Consider the following 26,143-nt stretch of genomic DNA (forward strand, 5'->3'; position numbering starts at 1 on the left):
GAGTTTTCAGTGTGCAGTGCCGAGTTGCCTGCTGTGGATTTTGTGTTGGGAAGTGTAACCTCTTCGGGTTGTGTTCACATGTTGCATACCATATCAGGCAAACGATCTGTTCTGGGAGCTAGGTTGTGGGCAGCTGTTCAGTCAGAGAGCTGAGCAAGCCCATGCTGTATGGGTCACTGACTTTGACTTCCCCTCCACAGGGCTCACTTATCCCAAACGTTTACGGAGTTCTGACAAGACCAAATCCCCAAGGGGGCAGATGGAATCCTTCTCGGGACATCACAAGGATGGCTGTTGCTGCTCCCACCGTTCAGCAGTTCTCAGTGTTCACCAGAATGTGGAGGAGATGGATTTTGAGAGAGGTATAGAAAGGGAAGAGATGGGAAGGGAAGAGATGGGAAGGGAAGAGATGAGTTGCAACAAAAGAGATCTATTCCTCCAGCTTTTTTTTTTTTTTTTAACTTCCAGGAAAGATGAAGTGCCTTGTGACACCTTACAGACTTAACACTCTTACTGTGGCAGAAAACCATTTGTGAGCCAGAGGCCTCTTTGTCAGTTTACCTTTGTCAAAAGCTAATGCTGCACTGAGACGGTTAGTCTTAAGGTGCCACAGATACTTTGTGGGTTTTTGCTGCACCCAACACAGACGTGTCTGCCTCTCTAGGATTGGCCTGGACGAAAGAGAGCTGTTGGAGCCTCTTATGTGCCCTCTTTGATTGCCATGGCTTGCAGAAGATGGTCTGCTGGTGTCTAGCGGTTGATCGGAGCAATGCTTAATCACTGCTGTTGTTGCTAGTATTGATTATGCTCCTTTGGTGCTTCAGGGTAAACAATTCTGTGACTGGCTGCCTTCGCGTACCACTTCCTATAAAGGAATGGGGCAGTGGGCACAAGCATTCTGCAGTGCTTCTCTTTCGTGCGGTACTAAGAGCTAGTAGGGTGCAGTGCATTACTAAGTTGTGTGTGAACTAGGGAACCCCCAGTTCAGTCAGGCTTCTGCCTTGAACTCATGGGGTGGCCTTAGGCAAGCCTTGTTCTCTCTTGACCTTATCATCCTGCTCTGCCTGTCTACAAATATGGGGATAATTAATAACATTGGCCTACCTTTCAGGGTTGTGGAGCTTACTGAGACAGTGTTCTATGAAGTACTTTGCACACTTTTATAGCATGGTATAAATGCTAAGTTTAGAGGAGTGCATCCACAACCCATACATCTATTAATGTATTTATATTTACTTTATTCATAGTAAATGAATGGATCCCAGTGGGGATCAAAAGTGACTGACACTGTTCTCCTCTCCTCCATTTTATCCTCGCAACAACCTTGTGAGGTAGATTAGACTGGCAGTGTGTGACTGGCCCATGGTCACCCAGCAAGCTTCCGTGGCACAGTGGAGATTCGAACCAAGGTCTCCTAGATCCTAGCCTAACACTAACCACTGTGGCACACTGGCATAACCTTTGGCAGGAAACTCAGTCAGTCGGATAATAATGATGATGATAACAATACTTGGCATTTGTATAGTGCTTTTAAGTGTTTAGAGCACTGGGAGCCAGAGTGGTGTAGTGGTTAAGAGTGGTGGTTTGGAGTGGTAGACTCCGATCTGGAAAACTGGGTTTGATTCCCCACTCCTCCACATGAGCGGTGGACGCTAACCTGGTGAACTGGATTTGTTTCCCCAGTCCTACACTGAAGCCAGCTGGGTGACCTTGGGCTAGTCACAGAGCTTTCTCAGCCCCACCTACCTCACAGGGTGTCTGTTGTGGGGAAGGAAAGGTGATTGTAAGCTGGTTTGAGTCTCCCTTAAGTGGTAGAGAAAGTCAGCATATAAAAACCAACTCTTCCTCTTCCTCCTCTACTTTACCTTGCTTAGAATACTTATGACAACCATGTATGGTAGGTCAGTATTATTATCCCTGTCTTACAGAGGGGGGAACAGATGCTAAGAGAGAGCACCTTGCCTCAGGAGTTCAGGGCAGAGGTTAGATTTGAACTAGGGGCTCGGTGATTCATTGTTCGGTCTTTCTGCTGCTACATCAACTCACTTTATTTCTCCCTGACATGAAACCGCCCCACAAAATATTTCCTGTCTCACACAATGAAGAATGGAACATAGAGATTTCCCAGCTTGTGTCTCTTATGAGCAGTTTCTTTGGTATTTATGCAACAGTAATGCTCAAACCTCCAGCCAAATTTAGTATTGGTAAGTTGATAACACTTCAGTGCATTCTCCAGCCCAATTTTGATGCAAAGCACTGCTGCAGTTCTTTGCACTTGTTCTTCAGAAACATCTCAGTAGAATATGCTTGGCTTACTTTGAGATAAACTTGCATAGGATCAAGCCACGTGGAAGTTTTTTTGATTTATTGTGTGTTAAAGAGTTACTGCAGTGGCACTCACTCTGTTGCCCATAGAGAACCACATTTGCAACTACTTAAAAAAAAGAGATACATGACTGAGGGGCATACATACCATAGTATAACTATTAAATATATAAATGTAACTATAACCAATCAATTACTAAAGTACTACTGAGCTTGTAGAGTTGTCTGCCCCCACCACGGCTGAATCTTAGTCAGCCCTTGTGTATCTGGAGTGAGGGGGAAGGCTTTTTTCTCCGCCTTCTCCATCTCTGCTCAGCGTGAGGCACAGCAGCACATGTGTGTGAGTGGGATTGCCAAGGTGCCTGGAGGAGAGTGAGCTGGCTGTAGACTAAGGGAAGTAAAACTACCACCTTATTGTGGTCACCTTGCTGTTTTCCTGGGTGGCTTCCATGGTGGCAGAGATTTTATTTTGAGTCCATCTCTGGCATGAGGCTCCCAGCTCAGAAGACTTAGCAGCTTACCAGTCCTCCAGTCCTTGTGGTGGTTGGTTAAAGGTGCAAACCACCTGCCAACCACAAGCTCCATCAGGCAAGGGTCTTGCCTGCTTTCCTGAAACACAGGGCAGGTTTCACAGTGGGGAACAATGCTCTGAAGACGCACAGGTAACATGTCAAAGAGCCACACGTGGCTCCATAGCCACTGAGTGAGTAGCACTGGGTTATTTCCTACACCCAAGTCATTGGGATGAATTTCATTGGGAGTTGAAATTGATTTTTTTTTCTGGCTAGGGATTTGGTATGCTGCTCTGAATGGAGACCTTGAAGGTGTCAAAAAGCATGTCCTGAAACATGGAAGCGTTAACAGTCCTGACCCCCTTGGATACACAGCTTTGGTAAGCGCCTTGAAAGAGAAAGGGATGATGGGGTAAAATTCACATCACTGGGTAGTGGTTGGGTGCAAGCTTGCCATGGGGGCTGGGCCCTGGCGTCCCTTTGGCAAAATCTGGCTGAAGAACAGCCAGAGATCTGACTGTCCTCATTGCATGTTGCAAACGAAAGGATGCAACTTCTGCAGAGTTATGTTTCATGCTGCTTTTGTCAGTATGAGAACACCCAAGTGTCCCCAGTCACTTCTAGGGTTGCCAACAGGCCTGGAGAAAATGCCCTTTAATAGAGGCTTGATGTGTGGAAATGGGCAGTTGAGGTGTTTTGTGGCATGGAGGTAAATAACATCAGATTAAGCCGCTATTAAAGGGACAGGACATTTTTCTCCAGGCTTGTTGGCATCCCTAATTTCCCTTCCTCAACCTCAAAACAAAAAATACTACTTGGGTAGTTACTGGGAAAGACCTATGCAGTTTCCCCAACTTCTTTCCTTACTACATCCACACGTGGGTTTCGTATCACGAAATTAGCAGTCGCATTTGAGCCAGCAGTGGATGTAGGATGCTGTTTGGAGCAGGACATAGTGATGGTTCTGGTACTGTGTTTTCCTTTCGGATTCCTCTTGGCCATATGACATATTTTGTTTGCCAGACTGAAATACAGAATCTGCATGACTCTGCTTGGGATACCCCAAAGGCATCCTGTGAGCCATGCGTCCGCCTAGCCCCCAAGTGCCACGTTTTCTCTCTTTGTAGCACTACGCCAGCCGCAACGGGCATTACAATGTCTGCCAGTTCCTGCTGGACAACCAAGCCGTTACCAATGCCCAGACCCATGGTGGGGCCACCCCTCTGCACCGAGCCTCTTACTGCGGCCACACAGATATTGTTAAGCTGTTGCTGGCCCATGGCGCTGACCCAGCTGTCATTGATGATGACGGGAGGACCTGCCTGCACAAGGTATGCCCTGCATAAGAGTGTGGTGTGTATACAGCGCTGTCCAGTCGCAGCCGGCTAATGGCAACCTAGTAGGGTTTTCAAGGCAAGAAGAAGAGTTGGTTTTTATATGCCGACTTTCTCTATCACTTAAGAGAGACTCAAACCGGCTTACAATCACCTTCCCTTCCCCTCCCATCAACAGACACCTTGTGAGGTAGGTGAGGCTGAGAGAATGTGACTAGCCCAAGGTCACCCAGCTGGCTTCATGTGTAGGAGTGGGGAAACAAATCCAGTTCGCCAAATTAGCCTCCACTGCTCATGTGGCAGAGTGGGGAATCAAACCCAGTTCTCCAGATCAGACTCCACCACTCTTAACCACTACACGCAGGCTCTAACAGAGACTAACGGAGGTGGTTTGCCATTGCCTTTCTCTGCACAGCAACCCTGGTATTTTTTTGTGGTCTCCCATCCAAGTACTAGCCAGGACTGATCCTGCTTAGTTTCTGAGATCTGACAAGATCAAGCTGGTCTGGGCCATCCTGGTCAGGCCAGGTGTGCTGAAGGGGAGAGCGATGCACCAGTTATTCAGTCCCCAGACTTGGTGCGGCATCACATTTCTAAGCCTCTCGGTGCTATGTGACTGGTCAAGTGGGTTCCTTCAGGCTTATTTATTTAGTAAATGTAGATGCTACCTGTCCAGAAACCTGCTCAAATCAGCTGCTGGAGAGAAAAAAGTAGACTACATAACCTAAGAATTACCAATGATAAAACAAGTCATAAAAAGCAAGCCAGGGGCATAAAGTATCATAAAACAACATTGAACAGCCTAAAAATTGTATTCATAAAACAGTCCCCAGGCGAGAAGCAGACTGTAAAAACAGCTTTAAAAAAAGATTGAACCCCCTCTGTTAAAAACTGGGCTAAAAGGTTGCAGGAAAGTTCTGTTTTGCCAAGCCTGCTTATGCTCTTTACTAAGTTGTGTCTACTCTACAAATAGTAATGAATTGTAATTGGTTCTGAGTGGAACTTCAGATCTTGAACCTCTAAGTATGCCTCAGAGGATACAGTCCTTACCTGGCTCCAAACCCACAAAGGCACCCCTTTTTATACAGTGAGCCCTCATTAGGGGTATGGCTGGCATTTTATTCCAAGATCCAATTTCCTGGGTAAATGAGGCTGAGATAAGCAGCCAGCAAATGTTCAGTAGGAAGAGAAGGGCTCTGACAAAGAGACATCAGGGAGTGTGTTGCCTCTGGATATTGTCTTCTGCAAAAAGACCTGTGAATCCTGGATTCAGAAGCTAAAATGGGAGCTCAGGCTCAAACCCCAAGGCTTAATGACAGCCCCTGATGACTTGCTGGTTTTCCTCATTTTAGGGAAAACAGGTATTCCTCTCTTCCTTACTTGCCCTTTCTTTGACACCCCCACCTGGAAGGCTAGGTCCATAAATCTTATTGGCTGTTAGGAGGCTACGCACTCATCCTGGACTCCTGTTGCATGCCCTGAAGGCCCTCTCCCTCTTTCCATCCAGGCCGCAGAGAATGGACACTGCGAGCTCTGCTCCCTCCTGTTGGAGCACAACGCGGAGCTGAGGAACATGCGAGACAAGAAGCTCAGCACACCCTGCGACTTGGTTCCCGACAGTCAAGAGGAGTTGCGGAGGCTTTTAGACAGAAGCAGTTTGCCTGCAAGTGACGGCAAAGAATGCAAGGGCCTGGAAAGCCCTACCGCCCTCTAGGCTGAGTTGCCCATCGTCACCCCTTGCCTGCCTGCCTGACGCTGGTATGCTGCGGAGTCACACGGCAGCAGCAAAATGAATTTGCTTTCAAGCCTTACCTGTTGAAAGAATAATTGATTTGCAGCTCAGAGGGGCGTTGGTGTGCTCAGACGGTCCAGGCCTAGAATTCAGAGCCATGGGAAGGAACTTTGTCATGACTTGGGATTGGGGAGGAGCTGTTGCTCCAGATATGAAAGTGGGTGCCGGAAGCTCTGGCTCAGGTGAGTTGGGTGGTAGCAGTGCCGGTTCCGTCAGGATGGGGGGGTTACATTAAAGGTCTTGTGTCCTTGGACTTCCATCTTCATGTGTTGCCTCCCCCCACTCTGTGTCCTTATCCATCCTTACTGGACGAGTTGTGTGTGTGTTAAGTGCCGTCAAGTCGCTTCCAACTCATGGCAACCCTATGAATGAAAGTCCTCCAAAATGACCTATCTTTGACAGCCTTGCTCAGATCTTGCAAATCGAGGGCTGTGGCTTCCTTTATGGAGTCAATCCATCTCCTGTTGGGTCTTCCTCTTTTCCTGCTGCCCTCAACTGTTCCTAGCATTACTGTCTTTTCCAGTGACTCTTGTCTTCTCATAATGTGACCAAAATATGATAGCTTCAGTTTAGTCATTTTAGCTTCTAGGGTCAGTTCAAGCTTGATTTGATCTATAATCCACTGATTTTTTTTTTTTTTTTGGCAGTCCACGGTATCCGTAATACTCTCCTCCACCACCACATTTCAAAGGAATCCACTTTCTTCCTATCAGCTGGACGAGTTAGGGCCTTTTATCCAATCTGTAGAATCCAAACTGGGAAGTTTGTTCTGCAGTGTGCCAATTCAAGGTTCAAGTTGAATACTGCGATTGTAAAAACAAGCTCCTTGAAGCGGGTGTGTAGTGTGTTTGGACCTGGTCTGAACACTACCCCCGACATAACTAGTTTTCTGGGTGCAGGGTTTTTTTTTAAAAAGGGAGATGCAAATGTGCAATTTTTCAACTGCAGCTGGAAGTGGGAGAAGCTGGTTTTCATGAATATATTGTCATGTCCACAGCACTTACTTGAATTATGAGAAATCTAGGGCCTACATGATTCTATGCAACTTCTTTGGATGAGACCCAGAGACTAATAAAAAAAACCCTCTTTGCTTAAAAATCTAAGCCTAAGTGGAATCATAGCTAGCTTTTCTACTGCAGGCAGAAGACTGCTCCCCCCATCCTGTGCTGAGCCTGTACCCCCTGTTTCAGCTAAGTCCTGGTCTCCGCCTCATCCCTACAGGTGAATGGCTCACTCAAAACTCATCCACAGCCCTTAAAGCAACAGCAAGACCCTTGCATTAAACCTCTGACTCCTCTATGGAATCGCTTTTGTCAAGACCCACAGTGATGGGCCTGTTCACAGTGATCAGGACTTGGGCAAATGTGCAGCGGTATATATTGGCCCTTTGTTTTAATCATGTCAGCGATGCTCCCAGTTTTCCATAATTCTGTTTTGAGAATTCTTCCATCTTAGACTGTTTCTAACCATGTAGCAGTTGAAAATATTTGTGAACTGATTCATGTCAGTACCCAATAATGCCATGTTAAGGTCCATGGGGAGGGAGTGTCTGTGTATAATAATATAATTGTAGCTCTTTTTACCCACTTTCTCTGTATACATGTGCGTAATTTTGGACTGTGGCTTCAAGGACAAGACCACCCACTGTGGCACCAGTATTACCACTTAGCTATATGTGGTTCTGCCACACGCTGAGCTCTGTATAAAAGCACATCTGGCTGTACCATGGTGGAAGGGGGAGGAGCTGAGGCAGCCATTTTACTTCAGGGCATTGTCCTGAGGTTGTGCTTAAGGGCAAGAATTCAGTTTTTGTGTTCTGAACTGGGAGCTCCATGGAGCCATTCTGCCTTTATAAGCACTAAAGTCACCGCTGTACACCTGAGGCTCTAGAGGTGACATCAGCTTTTGGTGGAAGATAGGTGAGGGAAGTAAAAAAAAGTCATCTTGAAAACTTCAGCTGTCAGTGAAACGTGGTAGCTGTTGCACCCACAGTGTTCTCCATTACTTTTTCCCAAGAGGTTCAGGGAACTTTTAATACTATCGTATTCATTGCATTCTGAACTGTTTCCGTGAAAGAAGTGGGTGGAGCCAGGGTCAGATCCATCCGTTGACCTTACCTTTCGATCAGTCTCATGGTTTCCCCCTCCTCCCTTGTATCCTCACAGGAACAGCCCTGTGAGATAGGTTGAGTTATTGGCCCAAGGCACTCACAGTGCGTTCCTAAGGAGAGTTACTCCAGTCTCTAAGCCCATTGAAATGAATGGGCTTAGACGAGTAACTCTCCTTAGGAATGCACCGTCGATGACCTTGCATAGCAGAGTAGGGATTTGTACCTGGGTCTCCTAGATCCAAGTATCACACTCTACTAAGCCACGTTGTCTGTTTTTAATTATAAATGTAGCCCATTTATTCATTCATTTAGAAAAATCGGAATGAAAGGTTGGCGGCTTCTGCAATTAAATTCAGACCCCCCCTTCCCACGACTGCATTAAGGTAGAATGAAAAGTATTGGGAGCCTCTTCTCCTGTCTCTTGTGTGATGTGTCATTTGGGCCAAAGAGAAGTGCCCTTGGGATCAGAAACCAAATGGCCTAAGATATTGAACTGTGTTCCCTTGCTCTTTCTCTGAGCTGCCCATCTTATTCACCCCTTGCTTGTTGCTTTCTTCTACAAAAAACGAGATGCGTGCCCTCTGGAAAAGCATGATAGACACTATTGTCTGCCAGTCACATTAGAAGGTGAGCAGCAGGTGAATGAGCCCCAGACAGTATGGCTTTTATTCTTCACTCCTGCAGTAATATATATTTATCACGGGGAGTAATCTCAGTGTGTTTTGTGCTCCTAAGAACAGCAGAGGAGAGCTGGGCCTCCTGCCTTTGTTTTGCATGAGCTTTCAAAGAGGAAAGAGCCACTGGGAGTTTGCACCTGAAACTCTTGCTTCTTTGGCTGCATCTCTTTTTCAGACCTGCCTGGGGCTGCTCTCTCTCTCTCTCTCTGAAGCGTAATCCTTGAGTCTTGCTCTAACCTTGAGTGGTTTAGCAGGAGGTGGGGATGGGAATGTATCAGGCTTGGGATTAAATATCTTGCCATCCAGGGGGCTATTTCTATCCTGCTTGTCCTGTACCTGTAACATGAACTCCAGGCTATTGACAGAGGAGCCGGCCTTCTGAATCACTGTAACCCTTTCCCTTCCTGACCATCTCTCTCTCCCTGATTTATGGGGTTCCTTCCCCAGCCCATCTGCACAGCAGATGCCACTGCTAACCTGTCCGTCAGGAGCATCATCTCCACCAGCTTGGCATGTTTCCGGGCTGTTTTAAGAGCCCACTCTTCTTTGGTGATGGGTTAGGATCAGGGGAAGCGCATTCACTCCAGTTACATTTCCCCCCACTCTGACTCTTGGTGTCAAAATGGTCAAAAAGGCCTTAAAAGCTCGAAGCATCCTGGACTTTGAGGGAGGTGCTGTGAGGTTAATCCCCCTCTTTCCCTGATGCTCGACTGTCCTCAACATTCTGTGCTTCCTGACAGGCAAGCGGCAGCCTCCACCTTTATCAGCCAGTTCTTTTTTTATGGGGGTTGATGGTGGGGAGGGGAAATGGCTGTTTTCATGTCCTGCATATGAGGGGAGCCCCCTGAGGACATGATGCTTGTTTATCACATTCTGAAAGTAATTGTGAATCTCAGGATTCTGTAGCTGCTGATGTGGCCATGTTTTAATGTTTAGTTATTAACTGCTAATCGGCAGCTTACCAGTTATGATTCTTAAGGAGGCTTATGGCCATAAAAATACACACACCCCCTCAGGCAGCAATTAAAGCATCCACTTTTTTAAAAAAGAGCTTTTGCTGCCTTACTGGATTGACTGTGGGGGTTACCGCATTATGTGTTCCCAGCGATGTATTAAGAGTTTGAAAATGTTATAAAAAACATCGCTTTAAAAAGGTTTTTGGATACCATGGCTAAAAAATGGTTGGAAGACATCTTCACAGCTAAAGGTGCCAAACAAAGTGCGAACAGTATTTTTTATAACATTTTCAAACTCTTAATACATCCGTGGGAATACATAGAAAGTGCGAACAGTATTTTTGATAACCTTTTCAAACTCTTAATACATCGCTGGGAATACATAATGTGGTAACCCCCTGTGTCTGAGTTCTTACCGAGGTGAACAAGATGTGTCAGGACTATACCACTACAGATTGTGTGTGTGTGATGGTTTGAACACTTATCTACATAAGTGAGAGCCAGCGTGGTGTAGTGGTTAAGAGTGGTGGTTTGGAGTGGTGGACTCTAATCTGGAGAACCGGGTTTGATTCCCCACTCCTCCCTATGCGTGGCGGATCTGGTGAAGCAAGTTGGTTTCCCTACTCCTACACATGAAGCCAGCTGGGTGACCTTGGGCTAGTCACAGCTGTCTTAGAGCTCTCTCAGCCTCACCTACCTCACAGGGTGTCTGTTGTGGGGAGGGGAAGGGAAGGTGATTGTAAGCCAGTTTGATTCTCCCTTAAGTGGTAGAGAAAGTCAGCAAATAAAGACCAACTCTTTTTCTTACATCGTTGTCAAGGAGAAGGTTCTTGCAGGGATTTTTTTGTGTCTGGGGGAGGCAAATTCCATCATGTGAGCTCTCACCTTTGTTCTGCAGTGGTATACCGCTGAAAGAGGCTGACCCTCTCAGTGAGAACTACACCTGTGTCACAAGGTAGGAGGCAATTGGTTGCTTGCCAGTTTTTTCAGCTTTGCTGGGTCCAGGGCTTCTAGGATGAGGTATAAGGAGAAAGAGAATGCCCTGTTTTAAGGGCAACCTTTTGACACACACCCCAGTCAAAATAAATGTATCAATTCCCCACTCCGTGGGGTTGAGAATTCCACAGCTGACCCATCATCTTCCCTTGCAGCCATCCTCTGGAAACCTTAAGCTATGCAGTTTATTTTGGTTGGCATTACAAGGTATCTGAATTATTCAGCTTGCCGGGCCCAGTGGCAGACAGCGGAGGAGGGGGAGACTTTGGACTGTAACCCAAATCCTCCCCCCACTCCAAAGGATGGTGATAAAAAGACCTGCCCAAACCAGCTGAGGGGGAATTGAGCGTTGTGACTCTGGAATAGGGGGGACCATGGAGATCTTCAGCATTCAGCAGTTGGTAAGAGGCTGGAAGGGGGTGGGGTGGGGAATCCTATAGGTCGGTAGTGTGAGTTGGAGGCCTTTGACCTCCCTTGGCTATGGGGATAGGACAGGTTTGTGTGGGTAACTTGTATGTGTCATAAGGAATAGGAATGCTGGGGTTCACAGTAGAACAATTTGAGGGAGAATAAATTACTCAAGATTCTCAACAAGACTTAAAGACCTGCTTATGCCCAGATTTTTTAAAATTTACTTTTCAAACTGTTAGAGCAGTTCCTCAGTGGAACAGGCTTCCTCGGGAGGTGGTAAGCCCTCCTTCCCTGGAGGTTTTTAAGCAGAGGTTAGATGGCCATCTGTCAGCAATGCTGATTCTATGGCCTTAAGCAGATTTTGAGGGCATCTTGGCCATCTTCTGGGCATGGAGTAGGGGCTACTGGGGATGTGGGGCGGGGGGAGGTAGTTGTGAATTTCCTGCATTGTGCAGGGGATTGGACTAGATGACGCTGGTGGTCCCTTCCAACTCTATTATTCTGATTCTACTTTATTGATAGCCCCCCTTTCTCTATGAAACTCAATGTAGGTTACAGAATAAATGGCAAAATAATATGGCCATGTAGACTAACAGCCTTTAGTTGTACTTTAGCAGTCTTAGCCACCTGGGACAAACAGGTACTAGCATGGATCCAGGGTTGTCTGAATCCTCTCCTAGCATGGGAAGCAGTCCAGCCCCTCCAATCCTCTTCTTCCACGCATACCCACACCCAGGCATCCTGATGGATGGTTGTGGCTTCCCTGGGTCGTCTGTTTCAGCACACTTCCAGGGACAGAAGAATTGGCCAGGCAATTTTGCTGGAGCTGGGGATTAGCCCATTAATCATCCATGCTACAGAGAACTAGAGTGATTTTTCTCCACTTTGTCTCGTGGAGAAACCACGGCTGTATCGCATGAGAAAACCAATTCCTGGCAATCCCTCGTTGCTGGCACAGCCCCAGGGTGTGGGTACTTCACCTGGCTCTCTCTGCAATGCCATGGGCTTGAGGGCTGGTTTCATGGTACAGTGCAGAACGCGCTGGCCTGCTTCCTCTTGGAGCACATCAGCCTGGCACAAATCCATAGGTACAGAGAAACGGCATCTTTGTACCTTTGTAGAAGCTAAGCTCAAGATTGCCTGTAAAGAATTAAAATGTAGCATTCAGGCAATCCAAAGTCGGTGAAAAAAACTAAATTATGTGCCTGCCTTATAATGATGCAAACTGAGCAGATTTGTACCATTTATTTTATTTTGTATAAACAACCTCCTGTGGAAGAGGCAAGGAGAGGAAAGCCCCGTAACACCCCCAATCTTATGCAGTCGCTCCTCTAAGATCTCAGCAGGCATTCCTGCCTGCCTTTCAAGGGTATCTTCACAGCCATAAAGGATGACAACTTTCTTCTTTTTACCATTAAAGCTGAGATGCGGAAGCTCAATTTCTTCTTGCATCGCCGTTCAGTGCTTTTACTGTTCTACTTCAGAATTGTGTTAATAGCATGACTAAGCTCAGCTGCCCTTCTGAGGAGGGCCAAGATTTCATCTGCAGGGGCCCAGAAAAAGACCACTTTCTGGCCCCCAGGGTTTTAGAGTTCTGTGTCTGTTCTGGTTCTTCTTGGCCAGCCTACTTTGATGCCCTTCAGAAAACTGAAAGGGCAATCTTCTTAATCATTCATGTTCTGCTTCATAGCTGATGATTCTTGGTTTTTGATGTTCCAGCTTTACTCTAATTTTATATGCTTTAGTTTTTAGAAAAAATTAGAGTTGTCACTCAGTTAAAGAGCTCTTAGTTGATTAATCATGTAAGGTTCAATCAATCTAGCGATTCATTAAATTTGCATATGAATAAAACAATAGCTGAAACCAAAAGAATTCTTTAGTTTTAGAAGAGGCAGAGCCGAGCTGCAGCAGACCTCCCATCAAAGAAAAATGAATTCGTCTCCGGTGCCTGAAAGAAGACAGCACGCACACCACTTCTGGCTCCCTACAGTTTTTATAAGTACTTGCATTAGCAATGTTATTTTTATTTAAAAGGTGCTGCCTCGTTAATTAGGGGGTGCCTTTTTAGCCTCTCAGAATTTAAAGAAATCATCTGACTGATGTTACAGCCCTAATAACATTATGCATTCTTATAATGATCGGGCCTAGAGGTCTTGCCTCGTGTAGCTGCCTGATGTCCTTTTAGTTGTAATGAACAGACGGACAGCTGGTAACCCATGAAGTTGCCTTTCACTGAGTCTGTCAAGGTCTACTCTGACTGGAGGCACCACTCCAGGGACTCAGGCAGAGGTGTTTCTCAGCACCCATTACCTGATCCTTTGAACTGGAGATGCTGAGGACTGAACCTGGGCCTTAGCACTGAGCCACCGCTCCTCCCCTGCTGGGATGTCCCAGAAAGTTGGGCATTTGCTGGGGTCCGAGACCACTAAAGGGCTCACTAATCTAACAGTGTCACCGTTCTCCCTATGCACAGGGCACCCCAGAAGGGGGGAGGCAGCAGGAGAGAATTTCATTGTGTTCTGCTTCTTCCAATTTAAGGGACTCTTCCTCCCCCCCAAAAAAACCTAAATCACTGCCAAGGACTTGGAATTTACAAGCCACCCAGTATGCCGTAGTTATCTCTGTTGAACTTCATATTCTCTCCGGGTGAACTTTGTAGTTCCATATGGAGAAACGGTCCGTGGTTGAATAATCCAAGATGGTCTGTGTGGCTTAAACTCCCTTGGTACCTGTGTGTGTGTGTAAAGTGCTATCAAGTCGCAGCCAACTTATAGCAACCCAGTAGGGTTTTCAAGGCAAGAGACTAACAGAGGTGGTTTGTCATTGCCTTCCTCTGCATAAAGACTATGGCATTCCTTAGTGGTCTCTCATCCAAGTACTAACCCTGCTTAGGTTCTGAAATCTGATGAGATCAGGCTAGCTGGGCCATCCGGGTGTTAGTATCTATAGAAGAAGGAAGAGTTGGTTTTTATATGCTGACTTTCTCTTCCGCTTAAGAGAGAATCAAACCGTCTTTCAATCACCTTCCCCTCACCACAAAAGACACCCTGGGAGGTAGGTGGGGCTGAGAGAGCTCTAAGAGAGCTATGACTAGCCTGAGGTCACCCAGCTGGCTTCATGTGTAGGTGTAGGGAAACCAACTCGCTTCACCAGATCCGCCACGCATGGGGAGGAGTGGAGAATCAAACCCGGTTCTCCAGATTAGAGTCCACCACTCCAAACCACCACTCTTAACCACTACACCACGCTGGCTCTCACTTATGTAGATAAGTGTTCAAACCATCACACACACACAATCTGTAGTGGTATAGTCCTGACACATCTTGTTCACCTCGGTAAGAACTCAGACACAGGGGGTTACCGCATTATGTAGGTGTGGGGAAACAAATTCAGTTCACCAGATTAGCCTCCGCTGCTCATGTGGAGGAGCAGGGAATCGAACCCGGTTCTCCAGATCAGACTCCACCGCTCCAAACCTCTCTTAACCACTATACCATGCTGGCTCTACAGGAGAAAAAAAAGCCCCTCAGGATGGTGATGAACCAAAAGCAAATGAAAAGGCAAATGAACCAAAAGCAACTGTGTGAGAGGGTTGAACAATGTAGCAGTGGCTTTTATTTTGGTAATTATGTCAGGCTGAAGCCCCGGCCTGCCTCATGCTGGTGGCTCCAGGCCTCGTGGGGTTTGTCTCCTGGCAGAAGTTCAGCCTAAGAAGGAAGGAAGGAGGTTGGCCACGACGGGGTACTTGCATTAGCAATGTTATTTTTATTTAAAAGGTGCTGACCTAAATTGTCCACGCAAAAGGAGACGTTCCTTTCATGCTTGGTCGAGGATGAAGTGATCTAATTACGCCAGCAAAGTTCAGTTCCAAGGCAGCCTTATGGCTTAGATTTTTGGGGTGTGAAAAGAAATCATTTTGGAAGAGAGGTCGCCATTTCTGATTCAGCCACTAAAACATATGACTCCTTTCACTCAGGTTGCGGGTAGGGTCGAGAACCTCCAGGTGGTGGCTGGAGATCTGCTATTACAACTGCTGTCCAGGTGACCGAGCTCAGTTCGCCTGGAGAAAATGGCCACTTGGGAAGGCTATGGTATTATACCCCATTGAAGCCCCTCCCCAAACCCTCTTCAGGCTCCACCCCCAAAATCTCCAGGTATTTCCCAACCCAGAGCTGGCAGTCCTAGTTGCGGGTGTTTAAGCACCGTTAAGGGTGGCAGAGAGCCAGCCTGATGTAGTGGTTAAGAGCGGTGGTTTGGAGTGGTGGACTCTGATCTGGAGAACCGGGTTTGATTCCCCACTCCTCCACGTGAGCGGCGGAGGCTAATCTGGTGAACTGGATTTGTTTTCCTTCTACACATGAAGCCAGCTGGGTGACCTTGGGGCTAGTCACAGCTCTGTTAGCGCTCTCTCAGCCCCACCAACCTCACAGGTTGTCTGTTGTGGGGAGGGGGAAGGAAGGTGATTGTAAGCCGGTTTGATTCTTCCTGAAGTGGTAGAGCAAGTCAGCATATAAAAACCAACCTTCTTCTTCAGAGCCCCCGACCACATGGATAGGTTTTTTCAGCAACCCACTATGAAATTCTCTTGCATGATCTCTTTTGATGTGAATGGGGAGTTGTGCGAGAGCACAGCAGTGCAGGATAATGTCCCCTAGGTTGAGCCCCTCCGTTCATTAGCCTGGGGAGATTTTCTGCCTCTCCGATTATCTGTCTCAGGCACCACAGTGTCTCCGGCCAGCCCCGCTGATGACAATGCTGTTTTGCCCTTGGTGGCCATGGAGAATGGCATCTCGTCCCCATGATGTTTATTCCTCAGCCAGAGCTGTGTACATAACAATATAAATAGAGGCTGCCTTCATAGGGCCGGCTACCCAGAGCAGCCTGGGGCACGGGTGGAATGCTGCAAGCTCAGTCCAGGAAGCTGACACTTTTCACACTTGGCGGCCGCTCTGGTTGGGTCAGCAAGTTGCAAGAAAGGAAAACTCCCCAGCTGGGGGAGCGACTGACCTCAGGAAAGGAAGGGCAAACCAGCAAATAAACTGACCTCCCTCATAGCCTGCTGAAGATCCCAAGGCAGCTTAGTGCTAAAGCTTCACTAATTTATAGGGTTGCCATCCTCCAGGTAGTGGCAGGAGATCTGCTATTGCAACTTATTTCCAGCCGATAAGAGATCAGTTCACCTGGAGAAAATGGCCACTTTGGCACTTGGACTCTATGGCATTGAAGTCCCTCCAACTCCTCCCTCCTCAGGCTCCACCCCCAAAATCTCCAGGCGTTTCCCAACCCGGAGCTGGCAACCCTATGTCTCAGGGGTGTATGACTCAATTTACAAGGGCCAGAAGGGACTCAAATCACAACTCAAAACTTTCAGAAATGTAATGCATGAACGTTACTTTAAAACTATATGTGCTTTTACTGGGCAAGGGCAGCTTTGTGCTGTTCTGGAGGGGATACATCTGTTTACCAAGTCAGCCAAAAACCCTGGACTGGAAATATGCTATTTTTGAGAGCCTTCGGTTTTTTGGGACCCAGGACTCACCTTGAATCCCAACCTGCCCATCCAAGCCAGTGTTTCTCTGCCTTTCCCCTCTTCTTTATTCTCTTTGGCGTGCTGTTTTCTCTCTGTCTTCAGCCTTCCTTTTCCCCTTCTCCATAGAAAGAACAAAAAGGAAAATCTTGGTGGTGTCACTTATGTGACGCTCAGATCAGGGTGTGACCCCCATTCAAAATCCACCATCTGAAGTCTAAAATGCTCTTTTATGCCTCAGGCACCCAAATTTCGGTACTTCTGTTCTGCTGCGTTAAGGCAAGCCCAGCACCTAGTCCCAGACTTCCTTTCCCATAACATGCTCCCTGATCCTATCAACCCTCAATGCTCTCATATTTTGCTTGCTTTCTCAGGTAAGTGATGAACGACATGAGGGGAAAGGGCGAGGTTTTGAGGCCCTCTCCAGAAATGCAGCCAAAGTGCCAGAAACTTGGCAGCCGGGCCCAGTCGGCGTGTGGGAAGCAGTCAGCAAGGAGAAGCAGAAAGCAGAAGAGGAGAAGAGAAGAAAGGTGAGCGGGTGGGTGTGGCACTGGGAGGAGAGCTGAGCGAAAGCTCACCTTGTTGTGCCGCAGGGCAGGGAGGAAGGGGACAGCCCTGTAGGACAACAGTTTGCTATCTTGGACGGTCTAGTTTTTCTTTCTTTAGAACCTATTGTGTTTTAAACTTACATCGCCAAGGGATTGGTTAATAGTTAATAGTAAAAGTGATCCTTATCATGCCTCTTAATTCAGTGCACAAGAAATGCATGCCCTGCCCCGCATCAGGTCAAGGTCCAGCTTAGCTCCCCATTTGCAAGCAACACCACAACCAACAGCCAGTAGTTGGTCCACCCTAATTTGCCCAGTGGTCCCCCGGTGGCCCTTGGGCTGCCTTTTGTGCAGCCCCACTCTACGACTCCACAAGACACCTCTGTTAGATGACTGGTTATTTGCCAGGGATCGGACATAGTGATCCACAGACTGAGACAGGCCATTCAGTGATGAGGCAAAGTGAGGTAGCTACCTGAAGAGGTGGATACTGCATACCATTAAAGTGGCAAAGCAGGAGTGGGACACCCCCCACTAGGAAGGTTTCTTGCATAAGCTCCATTGAAATGAATGGGAGCTGCGCAAGATGATTTAAACAAATTAAAATTTGTTGCCGGCTTGAGATACTCCCCACTGAGGGTGGCAACTGTGGAGCAGTGGCCAGACAGTCATCCCCAACATGGCTCCTGTGGGCACCCACGTATACCTTTCCAGGGACCCACAAAGCATTTTTAGAAAGTGGGTGGGACCAGGGGGGCTTTGCCAAGCAAGGCTTCTGATTGGCCATTGGAGATTTGAATGGCATTGCAGGTCTTTTAAAAAGTTGTTTTAGCAGTTGCCACCAACACAGCACATGGATCTTCACTGTGTGACTGAAGGTACGCTATGGTAGCCATTTTGTGGCTGGCTCCACCTCCTGCAGCAGCCATTTTGTAGCTGTGCCCACCATACTATGTCAGAATTCCAAATGTGCCTACAGGCTCAAAAAGGTTGGGGACCCCTGGGCTGGAATATTGGACAAACCAGTTTTGAATCCCCAATCTGCCATGGAAGTTTCCTGGGTCATCTTGGGCCAGTCAGGCTGTCCCATCATAGCTTACCTCACAGGATGTTGTGAGGAAAAAATGAGGAAGAACAATGTTGTTGGCTCCCCACTGGGAAAAAAATTATTTATTTTTTAAAGTATGAAGGGGAAAGTGTCCTTTGAATTTTCACTTCTGGCACTGAAATGTCGTGGCCCCAAGGTGCCCATATAGGACATTGCTTTCCTGTAGCCTTGTAATACAGATTTCATAAAATCCCATTTGCAGATAGAGTTTGCCCTTGCGGGAATGGTGAAATGGAATCACTTGTGCATGTCCTTTTTAATTGTTCCTTTTATGCTTGTAGCCAATCCCAATTCATTGACCCACTGTTTGTAAACAGGGAATGGCTTTCTGATGAAATCAGGACATCCTATCTTATGATCACACAAAACCCAAAAATAATTGTATCAGTTGCAAGGTTCTTATAGTTAGCAATTAGATATTGTGAATGGTGTGTAGCTTTCCTTAATGGATGATTATCCAATTTTATTTATTTGTACTCGGATTTATTCTAATATATGTTCTTCCTTTTTATATGCCAATAAAGGTGTGTGTGGTGCTTTCCTGTAGGCCTAACTTAAAAAAAATTTTGTTGCCAGCTTGAGACACTCAATAACTCCAGACTGAAGCTAGACAGCTTGCAGGACTTGGAGGCTATTATCAAGCTACGCAAAAACAAGAAAAAATGGAAGAAGGTGGTCCGCCCCAAGGAACAGGAGCCAGAAATCATAGTGAGTATCTGTTCCTCAGCCTGTGAGTAGCACCTGCCAGATGAATGGTGGAGGCAGTGGCAGAGAGAGAGAGCACAAGCTGGCTTTTCTGGGCACCCTTATGAAGGTCATTCTGTACCCCTTCTCTCTAGACAGAGCCTGTAAACTCAGAACAGTTTCTACAAGCAGCCGTGGATAACCGGATTCTCGTGATCGACAAATATCTGGCAGACGGAGGGGACCCCAACGCTCATGACAAGGTACTGAGTTGCTAAGGAGCACCAATCTCTGCATTCTAAAGGAATGTAAATTGAGCCCATCTGCAAGTGTTTGTCTGAAAGGAAGGAGCAATTGAAGGGACTGAGCTCCTCAGATCTCAAGCAAAGCAGGGTCAACCCTGGCTAGTGTTTGGATGGGAGACCTCCAAGGAATACCAGGGGTGTGACATGGAGGCAGGCAATGGCAAACCACCTCTGAAGTCTCTTCTTCGAAAACCCTACGTGGTCACCGTAAATCGGATATGAGTTGATGGCAAAAATAGATAAATAACTGAAGAGAAGTGAAGTGATCTGGTTAAGTGAAATACAGCATCTTTAGCAGAGAATACTAGACAGAGGAAGGAACTGGTACACAAGGCTGGCCAGAGACATTTTTGCATTTATGGAGAAAAGTGTAAATATCACTTCTCTTGTTATTCAATAGCATGGGGCCCAGTCTGCTAGGAAATGCCACTGTGCAAGCCCTACTGAAAGATGTGAAGTTCCAGTTCATTTAAATGGGGCTTGTGCAGTAGCCCCTTCCTGTGAATTGTTTTATCTATTAAACTATTTACACACACACACCCCTTGGCTCTTCACGTTTCCAGATTAGTGTACTTATGTCCCAGTGTCTCATGCAGGACTCTCTCTGGTTAGCCACCCAAGCACTGGTCTAGTACATACCACCTAACACCCAGATTTTTTAGTTGTCCTCTTCCTAGATCGGAACTGCTTGTATTCCAAAATGCCACCCAAGTCTCTCGAAGAGGCCGCTATGTCTCCTGCCCCTTTAGGTGTACATTGTTCCCAATCGCCACCTGCTGGCCACAAGAAGTATTACCTTGACTCTGTTAAATAACAGCTGAAACAGAATGGAGATCACAGTCAAACTAGGGCTCACATGCAGGAGAAAGAGGTGACAGAATGCAGGAGAAAGAGGCAGCAGGGCAATTCCAGTTTTGAATTAGCTTCCTTCCAAAAAACACGCAAATAAAACAGGAGCACACAACAGGGATAAAAGTTCAGCCACACACACACACACACACACACACCTTTTGCTTTGCTGGTTTTTTTTGTTCTGCAGCAGGGATTCATTGACATATGGGAACAGTGCAAAAATATGATCTTCTAATTCTAGTTTATCATCACATCTCTGCCACCTCAAGACCTGGCATGGATGAACCAGGACACAGAGCCTTTAAAGCGATCCTCTCATAACATATCCCTGATCTATCAGCGAACAGAATCTTAGAATTCTGCGTGATCTCATTCAGGGACACATAGAAAAATTGCAAGGACAACTTCTCTGCGTGGAACATTTCTGTGCACTGATCCACGAGCTCTCGGTGTTGCACTGGGACTTGCCCTATCAAGGGGGAAAGGAACATCCCCCTTGCTCCTCTTCAGCCTTCCTGATTGCGAGTTGTAATGGTGACTGACATATGTCAAAGTGCAATTGCACTTATTCAATTGCTATGGCTGCAATCTTAACACTTTCCTGGGAGTAAGCCCCCATTAATAGAACGGAACTTACTTCTTAGCACATCTGCTTATGATTTCTCCATGTCCTTGCCTGCTATCAAATCTTATGACCACCCAGCAGCGTTTTCAAGGCAAGAAACGGACAGAGGTGGTTTGCCATTACCTGCCGTTGCATAGCAACCCTTGACTTCCTTAGTGGTTTCCCCACTAAGTACTAACCAGGGCCGACCCTGCTCAGCATCTGAGATCTGAGGAGACTGGGCTACCCTGGACCATCCAGGCCAGGGCAACCTGCCATCTTTATGGTGGAACGATAGAAGACAAACTTGGCTAACCCTTCCTCCCCCGTCCCCCAATTCTCCCTGCCAACTCCTTCTGGAAGACTCCCACCCATTTCCTCTGCTGTGCTACAAACCTGGAAATAAACCTGTCGGGGGTGACCTGCAGAGGAAGATCTGTGGGGAAGAATGGATGGGTAGGAATCACCACCTCTCTCCTTCACCACACACCTCTGCTTTCATGATAGCCAGCATGATGTAGTGGTTAAGAGCAGTGGTTTGGAATGGTGGACTCTGATCTGGAGAACCAGGTTTGTTTCCCCACTCCTTCACATGAAACCAGCTGGGTGACCTTGGGTTAGTCGCACTCTCAGCCCCACCTACCTTCACAGGGTGTCTGTTGTGGGGAGGGGAAGGTGATTGTAAGCAGGTTTGATTCTTCCTTAAATGGTAGGGAAAGTTGGCATATAAAAACCAACTCTTCTTCTTCTACCATGGCAAACATGGGTTTGGGAGGCTGCATTCCTGCTGGTAATGTGTCATTCTGCCTTAAGATAATGGTTATCAAAGGATGCTGCAGATACCTTGTGTTTGATCTGATGGGTCCTGTCTGGCATCCTCCTTGGGAAGGGCATATGGAACTTCGGCAGGGATGGAAATACAGTAAAATATGTGTGGTACAGGCAACTCAAGCCAATACCCTTCATGTCTGTCCATATTGCAGTTCGCATGCACTGCCCTGCACCAGGCCTGCCTACGGGGCCATGCAGAGATCGTGGAGAAACTACTGGAAGCCAGGGCCAAACTGGAACCAAGAGACATGGTGAGGCTCAGCTAATGGCCGTCATTCATTCTTACAGCTCAGAGTACTGTAGCGGGCCCTTCTGCCCCACTGACATCTTGGTGCACTGCCCTGGCCTCTCTGCACCTGCCTTCCACATAGCTTCACACTATATATTCTCAAAAGAGTTCACCTGAAGGGCTGGGTGGTGAGAAGGTGCTGTGGCTCAGGGGTAGAGCCTCTGCTTGACATGCAGAAGGTCCCAGGTTCAATCCCCGGCATCTCCAGTTAAAGGAACCAGGCAAGTTGTGATGTGAAACACCTCTACCTGAGACCCTGGAGAGCCGCTGCCGGTCTGAGTAGACAATGCTGACTTTGATGGACCAAGGGTCTGATTCAGTATAAGGCAGCTTCATGTGTTCATGCAGGTATGCTCCAGACTAAGGCAGCCTGATAAGGCCTGGTCTATAGATGCATCAGAATGAAGTGGTAGAGCAGACGGCAAGTGGAGGATAAATTTTTTAATGCTTGTCCCACCCAAGGAGAGGCAGCCAGTAGCAGAGACCTAGCCATTCCACAGCAAGGCCCGCAGTGCCTCCTGCTCTTGTCCAGGAGCCTGGCACCTTTGTCACAGATTTCGAACTCACCTGTATAAGTCTGCTTTGCTTTTACCAGCTGGATGCGACGCCAGTGTTCTGGGCGTGTCGTGGGGGACACCTGGAGATCCTCAAGTGCCTGATCAACAGGGGAGCCAAGATCTCCACAAGGGACAAGGTTAGAAGCGTCAGCCCAAGTCCACCTTCCCCATAAAAGAGTTCTACCCAGGGCGGTGTACACAAGAAGTTCTAGCATGCTGCTAAAAGTGATTCTCTTCTGCCTGACAGCTCTGGAGCACCCCACTGCACGTGGCCGTCCGGACAGGGCACTGTGACTGTGCCGAGCATCTAATTGCCTGCGGGGCAAACATCAATGCACAAGACAAGGTAAAATGCCGAGGCTTTGGCCATTAGGATCCTGCAGAAGCAGCTGGGGAAAGAACCGCAGCCAGACTGGGCCACCTCTGGGGCAAGCAAGGCCCAAGTCTCGGGCTAGTCAGCTTTTGCTTCATCACACAGCCTGTTCTTTTGGAGAGATCTTTTGAAATTACACAGCAGCAGCAGTAGGGTTCGTTGGCAAGCAGAAGGGCAGGCTGCTCCCTGCCTTACTACAGAATACATTTGAAAGGGGAACATGATAGACATTTACAAGATTAGGCATGGTAAGGAGGAAGCAGGCAGAAAGAATTTCTTCCTCCTGCAATAGTAGAATGCACCCAGGGGAACTGATGGATGATGTATTTAGGGTCAAGAAAAGACAGTGCTTCTTTACACAATGCATTATTAACTTGTGGGACCCCCTGCCTCAAGATGTAGCGATGGCCACTTTCTCAGGATGGCTTTAAAAGGAGACTGGACACATTCATGGAGTGGCTGTGAGCCATGACATTAGAACAGAACCTTCGCAATCAGAGGCAGGGTACTCTGAATACCAGCTGGTGACTTCCATGCCTCGCTTGCAGGCTTCCTGGAGGCATCTGGTTGGCCGCTGTGGGAAACAAAGATGTTGGGCAAGAGGAGCCACAGCCATTCATCTGGGCTTTTTGTCCTTAAGCTCTGAATTAAGATAAAATACATAAAAATGCACATAATGTATCTAGGCTTCAGAATTTGAACTGTGCACAGAACTGTAGCTTTATTCTAGTCCTGAGTCAAGCCACTGGTCAATTTAGTTGAGCACCATCTACACCAATGGGCAGGAGCTCCCCAAGGTCTTGAGCACAGCTCTCTGCCCACCCTCCTAGATTCTTTTTGAACTAAAGCTGTCCAGGATTGAGCTACGAACCTACTACATGTAAGCTGAGAGGTCCGACAGGTGAGCCAACGAGGTCCATCCCTGCCCCAACTCAATGGATACTGATGTAATTTGCTGGAGAGCCCACACTCACACCCTCCTCCCCTGGCAGGAAGGAGACACACCCATTCACGACGCAGTCCGGCTGGGACGTTTCAAGGCTGTGAAGATGCTGCTGATGTATGGCGCCAACCTCAACATCCAGAATGAGGTGAGGATTGGGCTGGGACCAGGCTCCTTGCTACCTTTTCAAGATTGTGGGGGGAGGCACAGATACTTTGTGGGCATGTCCACAGAACTCATGCATGACGGGGCAGGTTCCAAGTTTTGTGGTATCTGCCCTAAACGAATGTTCATGTACTTGGTGCCTACTGGGCTGCTTTATAATTCCCAGTGAGGGGGTAAACATGTTTCTGGGAGGTACCACTTCAGACTGCAGGTGGGGCTCATATGACCAAATACTTCTTTTACCTCAGCTATATCCCTTGCACATAGAAAACTAGCCTATCAGAAAACTAGCTTTCTCCTGACATACTAGTTTTCTACACAAAGGGATTTTTTTCCAACAGAGACCTCCAGTTTGAAGTGTTACAGCCCAGGCACAGGTTTATCCCCCTCCTGCTATGAGAATTAGGCCAATTCCTAAAGAAGGACAGCTGTGGGCTATACCACATGCATGGAGGAGCATCCCAGCTAAGGGCCCATGCCACACCAAAGGACAGAATTCTCTCTAACCTGCCCCAAATCAGTTCCAATCCAAAGAAAGCAAAGAAAAATAAATGACGTGAAAGGGTAACTGCATATTTTCTAGCCTCCAAAACAATAGGTAAAACCATCTCCCCCCTTGGTGTTTGTCACGGCAGGAGGCCGTGACTCCGGTGGACCTGGTGAAGGACTGGCAGACGGGCATCCGAGCAACGCTGCAGGAGTGCGCTGACCGGCAGCATCTCTCCGCCAGGAACTGATGAGTGTGGAGGGGCTTCGGGGGTGGGATGCTGGCCCTAGAAGCAGGCATCCCGCTCTTCCATCAGTCTGTGACCAACACACCCTGCTAGGTTTGGCCACTGTGTGCCAAGCTGGTGCCTGAGAGCCGATGTGGGCAGGACTCCTACACGACTCCGGTTCCGGGGAGTTTGTTTATATCCTAAGGCTGAGATAGAAGGGAGGCGAGAGTCCCTTGGAAACATCTCTTTGTCTTACAGACTCGAGGGATACTCTCCTTCACCTAGGAAGGTGCCAGGTGAGCAGTGCTGGGCAGAGTGCCCTTCTCAGTGCTGCTCCTGGACGTCACAGAGAAGAGATGGTCCCATGGGGGAAACTAAGGCGTGCGAGAGAGATGACACATGAATCCTAGGTGCCGCTGGGGGTTCACCCCCTTCCATTAGTACAATGAATCCTTCTCACCTCTTGGTAAAGGCAGGTGTGCTTAAGCCAAGGGGGACAGCAGCAAAAGTTATGTCCTTAAGGAGGGAAGGTGGGTGCATGGTATACCTTAGGCATTTCCAAAGCGATCCAGCATCAAAGAAACCGCAGAGGGAGATCACGGCATCTCCTTTAGTGGTTTCCAAAGAGGGTCGGACAAGCACCCATCAATCAAGGCCTGGCTAACCCCAATGCATCCTGCTTCCGACTCTAGGATTCTGCATGGGGATGAAAGCCCTACAAGCCTGGAAGAAGGGCCGGGCCTCTGCTTAGGCCTTGCACAGATCCCAAAGCCTTTGGGCTTTGTCTCCTCCTGCTCTTTACAAAATGCTGGCGCTTCCCAGTAAGGCCCTCCCAGGTTCAGTGGTTGAGGGCTGAAAGCGGTGCCTAGCAGAGGGGGAGGGCAGGAGAGAAGAAGTGGATGAGGCAAGCTGAGCTGAAGTTAGGCCAGAGCCCGCTTTCCGCACACTAAAACAAGGATCATCTCTCTCTGGAGTTGCAGTTTCCCTCGGCTGCAAGGCATGAGAAGAAGCAGGCCCACCTGTTTCTGTTTCTATTAGGACTCCTCACTTATAGAAATCCCTGCATGACAGCCTGCCATACGACACTGTTACCTCTTTGCCCTCAGCCCTTGTGATGGCAGCAGCCACACCCTCTTTGCCATTCCCAGCCACTGTGGTGGTGTCATGTGTCCGTTCATGACCCTCTTATTCCTTCAAAGCTGACAAAGCGGGATCCTGACACTGCTGGACAGGCCAAGATACCCTCAGCCAGCATTATCTGCATAGGATGATATTTGTTCGATGCAAAACCGGCCCAGTTGCCGCTGGTTGGCGCACAGTTTGCATGCCACTGGCTGGCCACCCTGCCATTTTCTTGCTACCTAAAGAGTCAATGTGTCTGGAGCATGCAGAGCTGCTCCCTGACTCAATGCACTGATGACTTGCACATGAAACCGGTTTCATGTCTTGTACACCTCATAACCTACTAACTTTTTCAAGGAAACCCTAGGGAAAGAGCCCCAGAGCCAGGATAGGCATTGCCCCGAGT

At 47.7% G+C, this 26,143-nt stretch overlaps 2 protein-coding genes across 2 annotated transcripts; both read left to right on the top strand.

Annotated features, from left to right (window-relative positions):
- Positions 1 to 257: 257 nt before the first annotated feature.
- ANKRD39 (ankyrin repeat domain 39) lies at positions 258 to 5,890 on the top strand. Its single transcript, XM_056860751.1, has 4 exons — positions 258 to 362; positions 3,114 to 3,217; positions 3,965 to 4,168; positions 5,679 to 5,890. The coding sequence occupies exons 1-4, from the start codon at positions 260 to 262 to the stop codon at positions 5,883 to 5,885; spliced, it is 618 nt and encodes a 205-aa protein (XP_056716729.1). The 5' UTR covers positions 258 to 259; the 3' UTR covers positions 5,886 to 5,890.
- Positions 5,891 to 10,963: 5,073 nt separating this feature from the next.
- On the top strand, positions 10,964 to 24,667 carry ANKRD23 (ankyrin repeat domain 23). The gene is made up of 9 exons (XM_056860586.1): positions 10,964 to 11,103; positions 17,015 to 17,170; positions 18,873 to 19,004; positions 19,136 to 19,243; positions 21,725 to 21,823; positions 22,457 to 22,555; positions 22,666 to 22,764; positions 23,784 to 23,882; positions 24,535 to 24,667. Exons 1-9 carry the CDS (start codon positions 11,077 to 11,079, stop codon positions 24,634 to 24,636), a joined length of 921 nt encoding a protein of 306 aa, XP_056716564.1. The 5' UTR covers positions 10,964 to 11,076; the 3' UTR covers positions 24,637 to 24,667.
- Positions 24,668 to 26,143: the final 1,476 nt, after the last annotated feature.

The sequence above is a fragment of the Euleptes europaea genome, chromosome 14 (assembly GCF_029931775.1).
Source record: "Euleptes europaea isolate rEulEur1 chromosome 14, rEulEur1.hap1, whole genome shotgun sequence".
NCBI lineage: Eukaryota > Metazoa > Chordata > Lepidosauria > Squamata > Sphaerodactylidae > Euleptes > Euleptes europaea.

Coding starts and splice junctions, on each gene's coding strand:
- ANKRD39 (XM_056860751.1), top strand. CDS start 260: ATGGAATCCTTCTCGGGACATCACAAGGATGGCTGTTGCTGCTCCCAC. Junction 3,218..3,964: donor CCCTTGGATACACAGCTTTG/GTAAGCGCCTTG, acceptor CTCTCTTTGTAG/CACTACGCCAGCCGCAACGG. Junction 4,169..5,678: donor GGAGGACCTGCCTGCACAAG/GTATGCCCTGCA, acceptor CTTTCCATCCAG/GCCGCAGAGAATGGACACTG.
- ANKRD23 (XM_056860586.1), top strand. CDS start 11,077: ATGGAGATCTTCAGCATTCAGCAGTTG. Junction 17,171..18,872: donor AAGAGGAGAAGAGAAGAAAG/GTGAGCGGGTGG, acceptor TTTTGTTGCCAG/CTTGAGACACTCAATAACTC. Junction 22,556..22,665: donor AGATCTCCACAAGGGACAAG/GTTAGAAGCGTC, acceptor TCTGCCTGACAG/CTCTGGAGCACCCCACTGCA.